This window comes from Nansenia antarctica (assembly GCF_963989245.1).
Source record: "Nansenia antarctica genome assembly, chromosome: 6".
Taxonomy (NCBI): Eukaryota; Metazoa; Chordata; class Actinopteri; order Argentiniformes; family Microstomatidae; genus Nansenia; species Nansenia antarctica.
In genome coordinates this window covers 50,281,963-50,295,140 of record NC_137676.1, presented here as the reverse complement: position 1 = coordinate 50,295,140, position 13,178 = coordinate 50,281,963, and the positions used below count along the sequence as shown (strand labels likewise).

At 45.1% G+C, this 13,178-nt stretch overlaps 2 protein-coding genes across 3 annotated transcripts in view; both read right to left on the bottom strand.

Moving 5' to 3' along the window:
- The window catches only part of celsr3 (cadherin, EGF LAG seven-pass G-type receptor 3), a gene marked incomplete at its 3' end in the record, with an annotated part of 317,293 nt that overhangs the window by 96,059 nt on the left and 208,056 nt on the right, over positions 1-13,178 (bottom strand). The window lies entirely within an intron of this gene.
- Positions 546-13,128, bottom strand: arih2 (ariadne homolog 2). 2 transcript variants are annotated; one of them, XM_080534120.1, is made up of 15 exons: positions 13,044-13,128; positions 11,040-11,489; positions 9,786-9,853; positions 9,591-9,669; positions 8,590-8,731; positions 8,107-8,228; positions 6,864-6,973; positions 5,226-5,343; positions 3,990-4,040; positions 3,483-3,504; positions 3,062-3,213; positions 2,550-2,693; positions 2,027-2,110; positions 1,553-1,672; positions 546-1,197 (listed from the first exon to the last, which is right to left on the bottom strand). In XM_080534120.1, exons 2-15 carry the CDS (start codon positions 11,298-11,300, stop codon positions 1,126-1,128), a joined length of 1,545 nt encoding a protein of 514 aa, XP_080390246.1. In that variant the 5' UTR covers positions 11,301-11,489; positions 13,044-13,128; the 3' UTR covers positions 546-1,125. The 2 variants fall into 2 exon arrangements, with proteins under 2 accessions (XP_080390246.1, XP_080390247.1); XM_080534121.1 differs by having other exon boundaries at positions 2,042-2,110.

Below are 13,178 nucleotides of genomic sequence, written 5' to 3'. Positions count from 1 at the left end.
CGATTTTCCGTCAGGACGATAAATTCCCTGCGCCTCCAACGACACGTCGTGCGTAATTTCCGGCTCTAACTTTTGGAGGGGGGGGGGGGCTGGGGGGATAGCCTGCAATTCCTATGAATACACACGAGGGGACGCGTTGACTTCTGTGTCACACTGTGCTCTCAAGCAGTGGCAGTGTGGCTCATATTACATACAAGGACACAGAGCATCAGACCAGTTAAGAAAATCTTTGGCACATGACGGTGACTATACTTGGACCGAGCAGACAGACCCGAATAAGTATGAGGTGCATCATGGCTCTTGTTTTAGTGACTGTGTTGCAATACATCAATTATGTACCACCATGGTTGTGTTGTTAAGTTCTATGGTCTGATAAATTGAATGTGACTAATATCTGTAAGCATTGCAACAAATAACAAAAGTTATATGACAGCAAAAGTGTCTCGGTCCTCTAAGCAAAAGCAATATCATGTAACACATGGTTGTTCTCTGTGTGTGTGTGTGTGTGTGTAAGAAAATAAGCACACAGGAGACAGGGTCTGGTTTAAAAACTTTCTCTCAGTAACTCTATGTTCTGTATTAATGTACAACCGTTGAAAATTACAGCAATTTTTGTATTTTTTTCAGTTTTTTTTTAATGTTTTAAACGATCTAACTATCAACAGCCATTTTCCAGAAAAAAAGGGAACAATGTGAGAAGAAAGGGGGAAAAAAAGAAGGAAAAAAAGGAGGAAAGTGATGGCGGGACAAAGTGGGAGGAGGCCAATTAAGAGTTAATGGTTTTTGAGGAGTGTTTGAGCATGTTTGTGTGTACATGTTATGCAGGTATGTGTGTATGAGCGTGCATGCTATCCCAATGGATGATGTGTAGTGTGTATGAATGTGGTATTCTGTTGTCAACACATGGAAATGAGGGAGGAGCAAAGGGGGTGGGATACAATCGTGCCATTCGGAGACCTGCAGCAGACAAAGAGGGAACTGAATGAAGGAAGGAGAGAGGGAGGCAGGGAGGATGAGTGTGAGGGATGTGTTGAGAGATGGATGGGTGTATGGAAGGAAGGAAGGAAGGAAGGAAGGGAGGAAGGGAGGGAGGGAGATGCTGGTGCTTTGCAATGAGGTGGAGTCTCAGGTGTCGTGGAAATCCTTCAGCAGCGTGCGTCTCCTCTGCTCTGCGATGTGCATCTGGTTCTCCAGGTCCTGAGAGAGGGAGAGAGAGAGAAAGACATTAAGACAAACAGAAAACAAGGTCTCGGCGCAATGGGAGTCATGCTCCCACATGCTTTTGTTTCCATGTTTCAAGCCTGAGGTCTTTATCATGTCTCCAGAGATACTAACTCTTCACACAGGGGACCTAACACTTGTGTTTTGGGGTCCATATTCGGTGTCATTATTATGTGTTGGCATAGCCTGCAATCAAGTTGTTTGGGGTCACAGTAAATCATTTTAGGGGCAATCTGGGGGAGAACATGAACATGTCAAGGAGAATTGGTCCGTTTCGACTTCATGACCGCTCTCTCTTTTTTTGGCCCTTCCTCATCCCCCTGTTCCTTACCCCTCTGTCATTGGCGCTCAGCTCCACCTCTCCCACCCCTCTGTCGTAGCTGTCGGCTCGCTCCACCTTCCACGACAGGTTCTCAATTTCCGCCTCCAGCTGCGCCTGCTGGTACTCAAACTGAGTAAACAACAATAAATCAACAACAACATTCAGAACACAAACAGCAGCCTTCTTATTCACATCCTAGTATCAGTGTTTGTGTTCTACCAGAGCAGCACCCTACGGTGTGCTTTTAATAGAACACACACATCTTCATAGTCATACCAGATGAATATAAAAATAGTAGAATAAAAGAGGTGAAAATCTGAACCATCAATCAAATGTATTTGTACAGCGCTTTTTACAAAGACATTTGTCTCTAAGTGCTTTACAAGAAACACAACACCCAACTGTAGACTCCCCCCCCAAAAAGTAAGCCAATACACTTCTATGGATAATTGATTTACTTTCAGAAGTACAAAACAGACGCACAATCAGGACGCTCACCAATTTCTTGCGCGGCCCAGACTCCATATAGTAGGCGTAGGGGTAGGTATACTGCAAGGTGTAGCGACACTTGGGGGGGGGGCACAAACAACATACACTCATTACTTCCTGTTCCTGTATTTGCATTGATGTGCTGGTTACAATGTGGTCCAAAATGACTGCATCAGACCTTGTGTTAATCTGGGTCACAAACAAGATACACTCATGGAACCCACCCACCCTATCCCACACAACTTTTCTCTTGTACTGTCACACCATCCCATATAGATGCTAAATACTTTCCATACATGACCTTAATAAAAGCTCATCTAGTGTTGACACCGTTGCAGTGAGTAGAGGGAGACCTGTGCAGTGTTTAGGTACAATGGAACGTTTTTCTACTTAGAACGAATGTCTGTGTTCAGGGAGTGTCTTCTCCATTAAACCATCTGACCCTGTATCATTCCTATTAAAACACAACCCTAAAAGGTATGCCAGGGCCTGTAGAGTATGTGTGTCTGTGGTGTACCTTGGCCAGCAGCTTGGCAGCGTTCTGCATGTACTGCCAGTCTATCCAGGTGCCCAGGTTGTTCATGACTCTCTCCTGGATCTTCTCCTGGATCCGCTGGTACGTCTGGGCCTCCAGCTGAAGACTCTTGTTGTGGTTCTCCCACTGCAAACACAGACACATTATGGTTCTCCCGCTAAAGGAACACACAGTTACAACAGCGTAACGTCCCAGGCACGCACACACGCAAGGTACTCTTGACTCTTCTCTTGTACTGCTAGATTATAGTCACACCATCCCACATAGATGCTAAATACTTTCATTACATGTGCTGAATAAACAGCTCAGGTTGTGTTACAAACAACCCTGTGTCAATGTAACACCCAGAGGCCCCTCAGAACCATACTACCAAGAACAGTGTGTGTCTCTCCCACCCTCTCCAAGTAGAAGAGGTATTTCTTGTGTGTGTGTGTTTCTCTCCCACCCCCACCAAGCCGAAGAGGTATTTCTTGTGTGTGTGGGTCTCTCCTCACCCTCTCAAAGTAGAAGAGGTATTTCTTGAGGGCCTCCCTGGCCTGTGCCTGCTGACTCTGGTTGACGATGTCGGGGTTCTCTTTGTAGCGACTGCACTCATAGTACTCACTGCCGTGGGTCTTCCAGTCACCCAGACACATCCAGCAGAAGTCTAACCACAAACACACACACACACATCGGAAGACAAAAATCAGGACAGCATATCCATACCAAACCCTCACCCCCAACGCCCTGGTCAGGGCAAAGCCTATGTATGCTGGAAGTGTTGCCATAATGCTTAATTATTTTATTTTTTTATGCCAACTTTAATATCAAAGTGGGTGCATATGGTTCGAGTCAGCTGAGGTATTCTAAAAGAACGAGGGTTTCTGGGAAATGTAGTCCAGGGCTGTGAGGAACTGCAGGACGGTGGTGACCTACCGTGTTTGCACTTGGAGCATTGCTGTAACACAGAGATGAGGAGAAATTATGGGAAATTATTTTATTATATTATTTGAAATATTATTTGAATCCAGATCTGGTAGATTCAATGACAAAACAATAGCTTCTACTTGACTGAAGTCACAGAGAAGGGAGCGAGTCAGAGCGTCTACCGTTACACGTCAGACAGTGGTGTTCTCCTCTGCCCTGGGCTCCGTACATTTGAATACGTCTAGAATGTTTCCTTCTAATTGAAACAGATTTTCATATCACGAGAGCAACAACCCAATCAGGAGATGTGACTCAGATCTCTACTGCAAGTTCAGATATTGACCATAAATGTGAAAAGATTAGATTATCTAATTGGGACAAAAGAGTTAAAGAACAGACTACACTGATTAAGCCTAAACATTTTCAATAGAAAATCTCCATTGAAGATCCATTTTTAATCTTAGAGACCTAGCGAAGTTCTGATGGTTGACATGTTCATGTGTAATCCACACTCACCATGTGATTGCAGCCTCCATTTTTTTCTATGCAGATATTGCACTTAGGACACTGAAAATGAACACAGATATAACAGTTCAATAACAGACAGAAACATTTATGGAAAAAGTTTGAAAACTACAGCTGTTTCTGTTTGGGGGTGTGAGAGAGTGAGAGAGAGAGAGAGGCCCCTCATCACCCCCATCCTCAAATCACTTCACTGGCTCCCCGTCTCCCTCAGAATTGAATTCAAGGTCTCCCTCCTCACCCACCAGTGCATCCATGGAACTGCCTCAAGGAACTACCTCCTCACCCACCTCCTCACCTCCTCACCCACCAGTGCATCCATGGAACTACCTCAAGGAACTCCTCCATACCTCTCAGACCTCCTCACCTCCGTTCTACTGCCACCAACCTCCTCAAGACCCCCAGGACCAAGCTCCGCAACCATGGGAGATCGGGCCTTCTGCTCGGCTGCTCCCAGGCTGTGGAATGCTCTCCCTGACCACCTAAAGGCACCACAGTCTGTGGATGCTTTTAAACGAGGCCTTAAAACCCACCTTTTTAATAGAGCCTTTTTTTAGCCTTTTAATTGAAAATGTTTTTTGCTTTATCTTACTGTGTTGTAGCACTCTGAGATTGTATATGTTCAATTCAATTCAATTCAAAGATACTTTATTTATCCCTGTGGGGAAATTCATTTTGCCGCGCCACTCCACTAAAAACCACACATAACAACACAACACAACATAAAGGACAGACAACAACACTGGGCCAGCCATGTACAGTATATAAAAAACAGTGAGATCATGATATAAAAGTGGATTAAAAAGATGGCTATAGTTATTATATTAAAATACACACAAAAAAAGTGATGATGATGATTAAAATAAATAATAAATACAAATTCAGGAGCCTTGACCCGGACTGCTACTTTAGTTGCCATTGAACAGTCTTTGTGCAGCCGGGATAAATGATTTTTTATATCGCTCCGTACGGGAGCGTATCGTAATGAACCGCCCTCTGCGGCGGCTGCTGGTTTGCCCAGCGAGGACATGATGGAGGGGGTGGTTGGAGTTGTCCCTGATGGACAGCAGCTTACTCCTAGTCCTTCTCTCTAAAGTGCTTTTATAAATAAAATGTATTATTATTATTATTAGAGAGAGACAGAGCGAGAGAGAGAGTGAAGGGGGGTATCAATGTAGAGGACAAAGCGAGACAGGGATGGTAGAGTGTGTGTGTGTGTAACATACTTACATCTTTAGTGTGTGCACTGATGTAGTTGGCTGTCTCTGAATCGTCTGCACATTTGGTCAGCCATTTCCGGATGGTTGGGCAGTCTGTGGGGGCGTGGTACATCTGTCGGCATTTGAAACTAAGAGACAGAGGAGGGGGGGGGGGGGGGATAGATTAAAGGTGCAATCTGTCATCCAAGCAACAACAAAGCAGACTCCCAGCCTCTGATTTGGTTAACAGCTGGGATGGGGCTGGAGAAAAGTACCCTCTCAATTCCATAGACAGAGCGATGTGATGAGATCAAAGGTGCCCTGAAACCATATAATATTGGTTTAAAATATGATAGCATATTTTAGCAATATTTATAGAAACACCATCAACTAAATTATGAGAATATGTACTTTACCTCAGGTGACACGGTCTGGTGATACGGCAATTCTCAAGTTGCGCAAATGACCAAAAAGCTTGTTTTTTTGCATATTACGAAAGTTTAAGTGTTGAAGTGCCCACTCGATATAACAAACAACAGTTTTAGGATCACTAAATACTTATAATTTGGGAATTGTATCGTCTGCCGTAGGCTACTGGGTAAGTGACACATGGCTTGGAAACACACTTACGTTTTAGGACGTGTTCAAAAGAAAGGACTGTGTGATCATCTAATTATTAGGGTTGGGTGCTGAAAACAGGCACCAATATGGTACCGGTACCTATACATCCGGTACCTACCAGACCGAATTGCAACAGAGATTTCGGTAGAAAAAAAGAGTGAAGAAGAGTGAGTGACAGGATATATTCGAAATTATAACATTATATTATTATTATATTTATTAACATATTATCGCTTGAATTTCAAATGAACTTTCTCACTGGTCGCAGCAGTCAGTAACATTGCCCTTCTAGCTAGCTAGCTAAGCTACCACAAGCTCTTATTAAGAGGCGACTTATAAGTAGGCCAGTCCCCTTCTATTAAATATTTTTTTGTTTTGTTTTATTTAACCAGGAAAGGGGGGGGTCTCATTGAGAGATTAAACATATCTTATACAAGAGGGTCCTATCCAAAGGGCAGCAGCAAATGTTTAACATTATTTAATCTATGTTTATATTTTTGTCTCTCCAGCTACAGCATCAGAGACCCCATTCACCATGGCAAAGAAGGCAACTTTGACCAAAGACGTGGAGGAGGAAATTCACAGGGCTGTTACCAGGTTTGTGGTCAAGGGACTGCATTCTTTTTCCACTGTGGAATCTCCCTATTTCAGGTAAAGTAACGACCTCAGCAGGAGATTTATTAAAATGTATTTTAATTTGAGTGTATATTTAACTGTAAAATATATTGTGCCTCTGCAATAAAAAAGTAAAAAGCTGTTTAATGTTGTCGACCGTGTTATTATATAGCCTATACTAAAAAAGAAAATTAAGTACCAAAAGTATCGATTTAGGTACCGGTATCGTTTTAAAAGTCTGCACTTTCATAATCTGGAAAAAAAACAGAAAAATGACCATGCCCTACTTGAGGACTTTTTCACCAGACCCTGTCACATATGAACTGTTTGATTTCAAATCCAAACTTTTGAAGTATAGAGCCAAATACTTACAGAGCACACACTGTGTGTGTGTGTGTGTGTGTGTGTGTGTGTGTGTGTGTGTGTCTCTCACCAGAAGACTTCGCTGCAGCGGCTGCATTGTACTCTGCGTGCTCGTGGCTCCTGTACTTGGATGACGATGGGGCAGTCTGCCCCAGGACACAACTGCAACTGGAAGTGACTCTATAGAGGGAGAGAGGGTGGGAGAGACAGAGGGTGAGGATGAGGGAGAGAGGGTGAGGGAAAGGGAGAGAGAGATAGAGAAGTGGGACAGTGTGAAAATTAGAGAGATATTTCTTACACAATCACAGCCCCATTCTGTAGCTAGACAAGACCAGACAGGCACACACCAGATGAGGCTAGTGGAGGTAGAAATCGGAGGACGGGGCTCATTGTAATCCATTGAACCGAATGAGGAATGGCAGCAAACGCATGTTTGCTACCATTCCTTATTCTGTCCCATGAATTACAATGAGCCTCTACTGAGGCGTACACATGCCAACTAGAGGACAGACAGGAATAACCTGATTGTAAAAGAGAATGATTAACAACTTGTGATGACAGAGCAGCGGTTTGAACATTTGCAGGGAGTCAACCTGGGACGGAGTAATGGAGGGAGCAGAAACCTGATCTGTTAGGACAGGATAAGCATACCGATGGCTGAAACGCAAAACCTCCTATCTGCAAAATGTTCTGATTCGCGGTTTTCACTTTAAATGATGACAACAAGGAAGGCTGCACATGATAGGTGTGTCTGTGGTTTTGCATTTCGGCCATCGATAAACAAGATGGCAACCATTCCACCTAGCCTGTGAGCGGGCATGTTTCAGCTACTACCATCTTGCTTACACCTATCCAGCCCTTTCAGATCTACACAAGGGGCTAGGGTGTAAGTCCCAGGGTGTAGGGTTAGCCTGGGCTAGGGCTTGTTTCTGGACAGAGCCCAGATTAAGATAGAAATGCTCCGTCAAAATGTAATAATTGTTAATAATTTAGCAGTTATAGGTCCGGACACAGACCACGGTCTGCCTATTAGTGACCTCTGGTGTAGGGGATAGATATCACTTCATCAACTCCTCAGGAGATTCCATTTCACCTAGGTCAACAGGTGGCTCAGTTGGTAGAGCATTATTGCTAACCAAGCTTAGGTTGTGGATTTGATTCCCGTTGCGACGATATATACTGAAAATGTATGCACTCACTGAAATCTAAGTCGCTTTGGATTAAATCTTCAGCTAAATGGCATGTATAAAGAGACACAAACAAGGAACAAACAAGCTACATGGCCAGGCCTAGGCTGAGACAGGGACCCTCACCTCCACATAGTCCCTGAAGAGGTAGCGTCTGTATTTGTCCTTCAGCTCCTCGCCAGGGAGCAGTGGGAGAACAAAGTCCTCTGGCATTTGGAGGGAACAGTCCTGAGCCATACATGAGATGCCTGCAGAGAGAGAGAGAGAGAGACACACACACGTTGGATAGTTGTGGGTATACAAATGCCATTCAAAAAGACCCTCAGGAGAAACGGCATCCCCCTTTAAATTAAATAAATAAATGTGAGGTTCAAATACTTCGTATTGCAAGGTACAGTAAAGACAATCTACCACTGGTAAATATCAGCATCAGAGGGATCAGAGGGGGCATCTTCAAAGCATAGCGCCACACACACACACACACACACACACACACACACACACACACACACACACACACACACACACACACTTCAAAAGGCAGAGCTAGCTGCAGATTTCACAACACTCACTGACATTAGACCCCTTATCAGCCCCATCAGTACTCACCAACTCCCACCCCGTCCTTGACGAGTACAGTGCAATGCTGCTCCCAGCATGCTTTGCAGAAGGAGTGCTGGCAGGGCAGTGCGAGCAGGGCATCCCTTCGAACCTGCTGCAGACACACCCCACACTGCAGAGACTGGGGGTTCTGGGGAAGAACACACACATTAGAAAAACACAACCCCCATGCTGTAGAGACTGGGGGTTTCTGGGGGAGAACACACACACACACACACACACACACACACACACACACACAGGTTTGGCGGTATTACGGTAATACTGTAAATTGCAGTATTTGAAAATAGCAAATACTGTCAAAAAAGCAAAATGTGTGCATATATATAATAAACACCATAAGAGTTTATGTCCAGCACTACTGTCTGTTCGGTGAAGACACTATTGAACATAATGACAGAACATTTTGTAAGAAGGGAAGGAAGGTGTGGAAGGTGTTTGAGCAGGTTCACAGAAAGGATAGGGCTTTGGTCCACCTTTCACCAGCTGCTGTCACAAATTCAGAATTTGAAATCGGTGGCTCTGTCAAAGGCCTACAATGTGATTTTGAATCCAACGGTAGAACTGTAAACCCTGGTTAAATTTGGGGATGGTTTACCGGTATGAAAAATTGGAAACCACCCAACCCTAACACACACACACACACACACACACACACACACACACACACACACACACACACACACACACACACACACACACACACACACACACTGCGGGGACTGGGGAACAAACACATTTGAAGAGAAACACAGACACAATGTGTTCTGGGGAAGTACACACACATTAGAAATGCACACACTCTAGGGAACAACACACAGCAGGGACTGGGGATTCACACACACACACACACACACACACACTCTCATGCGTGCTTTCTCTCTCTCACACACACAAAGAAAGAAAGACACAGACAAACATACACACACATCATACAAACAAGCAAACACACAGACACAGACAAACACACGCTTGTCACTACACCTCACCGTGACAGCAGTTCTAGTGCAGGTGGTGCTGGGCTGGACCTGGGCATCAGACATCATCAGAGATGAGTTGGACTTGTATCTGCAGAATCAGAACCAAAGATTTGAGAGATAAGTGAGAGAATTGAGAGAGTGTGTGAGTGTGTGAGTGTGTGAGTGTGTGAGTGTGTGAGTGAGTGAGTGAGTGAGTGAGTGTACCTGTCCAGTATCTGTGACACCTGCCAGTGAAAATGCACAAGGACCAGTTTGGCTACAGCAGGCAAAACCTGGTCAGGGGGGGGGAATAAGGAGAGAGAGAAAAAGAAAGAAAGAGAACAATGATAAGCATCACAGCTGCCGCCCTTCCAATACCCCTGTGCAGGAGTAAATAAACGGCTTGGGGGGCCAAAACAAGAGCAGTAGCCTCAAGCTTATCACTAGCGCTGTTCTGTACACACTCTTATCTCCCTTTTCTTTCATTGATTGCTTCTACAAACATAATATACTGATAATTACTCAGACGGAACAGATAAGCACCTTACTATCATGCATAAAGAAGCAGACATCATGTGATCTCCTTCGCTCAACGCCAGAAATAAAAGGCCCTTTCTCAATTATAAAAAATGTGATTCCTTGTGTCCTCTCCTCCACTCACTCCCTTTGCATTGGAGGACAATACGTGACAGTAGCTGATGAAACTGGGAACAAGTCGGCAGCCGATTTAATGTTCTGACTTTTATTCTGAAAAATGTAAATACATTTTAGCGTTGTTGAAAATCAATGACACACTCGCTAGTCAACTAACACAGCTTGTTTTGTGAGCCTGCTAACAATGTAAAGTAGTGTTATAGTTAATTAGGTAGTATCCATTGCATTGCAATGTTTTGGCTTGACTAGCGAGTGTGTCATTGATTTTCAACAACAATGATTTTATTTTATTTTTTCTGAATAAAAGTCTGAACATTTTGATTGGTTGGGGACTTGTTCCCAGTTTCACCAGCTGCTGTCACATATGTACGGGGAGGAACCTAAATCTTGGAGTAGGAAGCGAGTGGAGGACAGAAGAAAGGAAACAAGGCCAAATGGAGTTCGTCCCTGTCCCCCCGAACCCCCGTGATGCATCACAGGTTCCCGCAGGTTTTGCAACCACCAGTATCTGATCTGATGAGACTGAATGGATACAAGCTACATGATAATAGTTCAGTCTTACGCCTTGACGGGTTGGGGTGGACGTTCTGTTATCTTTCATACACCTATCCAATCCTCTCTGAACTGCAAGAGGTGTCTGGCTAGAAGGTAAGGGCTAAAGCAGGTGATAGGAGGTAGACATCAGAGGACGGGCTCATTGGAATGCATGGAACGGAATGAGGGACAGTATCAAACATGTCATTCTGTTCTGGGTCTTAAAATGAGCCCGTCCCCCTGATTTCTGCCTCCACCACCCTCCCTCAGCCTCTTCTGCTCCACACCTACCTTCAGAGCGGCCGCTACATTGTTGACCTCCTCGCACAGGACCTTCTGGCTCTCCCTGTAGGTGAGGCAGGTGAACTGGTACTCCTCTGGGTCGAACGAGTCGGCCCCCTGCTGCTCCACGTCACCGGCTACGCCGTCATAATAGTCCGCAATGTCCCCCTGATCATCCTCATCGCCGTCGTCATCATCCTCCTCCTCCGAGTTGACGCCGTAGTCGTCCTCGTTGCTGTCAGAAGCCTGGCTGTTCATGTCTACAGACATTCCCTGGCAAGACTCCGCCCTCCCTCTTGATCAGACACTGACAACTAGTCAGCGTCCCCCACCTGGTATCTGGGAAACGTCAGCTCCCAGAATACACCCTGCGCTCAGCAGCAGCGGAAGAAGCAGAAGAAGTCACACTCCCCGTCTTTCATGAGGAAATGTAGAGGTGGATGATCTGAGAGAACGTAACTGGGGGAGAGAGGGAAGGAGGGAGAGAATTATTAAGCTGGAGGGGAACATTTGAATGAATCAATGTGGCTTTTGTTCAAAGAGGAATTGCAGAGTAAGCATTTTGTTGTACAGTTTACAACCTGTATCCTGTCCATATGACCAATAAACTTTGACTTTGGGCGTAACATTTTGCAACGGTAAACAAAAGTCTGCGATCAAGCCTCCTGTGTTTTAAAACGTTCTCTCCTGTTTAGCGCATGCTGAACAAGCCCCAAGTCAGAAGCATCAGATGGCTGGCCAGATATGACATGGCATTCATTCGGATCCTCCGGGCTTATGGCAGGAGGTCAATGGAACTTCGTAAACTCACGGTCTCTATCTCCCCCTCCCCTCCAGCAGAAGCACTGATCTAGACTAACATCCCTCTCCTGTTTCCTCCACCTTTCAAAACGTCTCTCTTTCCCTGAAAAGCTTCCTATTATTTACCCCTTAAAAAGCACATGCATCTCCCCTCTCCCCTAACACTCTCTGGTCCGACATTAGACAGAACCGTACATAAACACGTGTGGGATTCAAAGCACACGGAATCGGTTTATAACGCCGTGGTTTAACGGATTACATGACATGACGTTTTACCGTTAAGACAAGGCGACCCCCCCCCGACCGGTCAGTGAGCACAAGAGCAACCGCGTTGAGGCTTACCCACCAGCGAGGATTAAACAACCGAATAAAAACCACTTGAAATCTTACACTCCCGACTTTAGTCGACTAGTAACCTAATCAATGTTGTGATAATAGGTAGCTACTACGTTGTTTACGGTACGATACGTCCCGGGTGGCAAAGCACACAAAGGATCGCTCTAGCTACTAGTTGGCACTGGGTGGTGATAAGCTATGTGACTTGCAATATCGACCAGGCTAATGCCAGAAGAAGCGTTGTTCGCATTCCGTACAAGCTATAAATAGGTGGTTAGCTGTGTGACACACATCAGACATCCTATCACAGATCGCTAGGTTGATTAAGGGTTGAATACCAAAATAAAAGTGTGTAGTTTGGGTGTAATAGGGTGTGGGTTCCGCTGGGCCGATCAATCGCGACGGGGTTCGGTTTGTTTACTGGACTTTAAGTCAGCAAGCCCATTTCACAATGGAAGATTAGCTCAGTTAGCTGACGTCTGCTTCACTCATAAACTGGATTGGAGACGCACAGAAGTAATAGTATGTGTAAAAGAACGGAACATTTTCTGTAGATCGGAACCCATCAGTGTCCACGGCGAGTCAGACAGAAACATCTGTGCGTGTGCCATTGTTCCACCCGCCCAGGAATGTAGCCTGTGTAGCGCAGTGGGGCTAAGCTATGCTAAGCTAGCGAGCTAAGGCAGACGGCAGAGACCGCAGTGGGGCTAAGCTATGCTAAGCTAGCGAGCTAACAGCTAAGCTACGAGCCGCCTCTCTCTCACTCTAGCCCGCGGATTGACATGTAAACAAGGCCTCCTACGCCTGGTTAATAAAGTCACTTGAGTTACGGCCGTCGTATCCCTTTCCCAACCAAAGAATACTGTCTTCACTTACCTTCCGAACCGCGATGGTTCGACATGCAATGAAAAACCCAAGGTGGTTTCAGTAAACCAGGACCACTTTGGCCTCAGCTCGTCAGTTAAACGGAAGATAGGCAGCGAGGATATTCATGACATACGTCACTTCCCT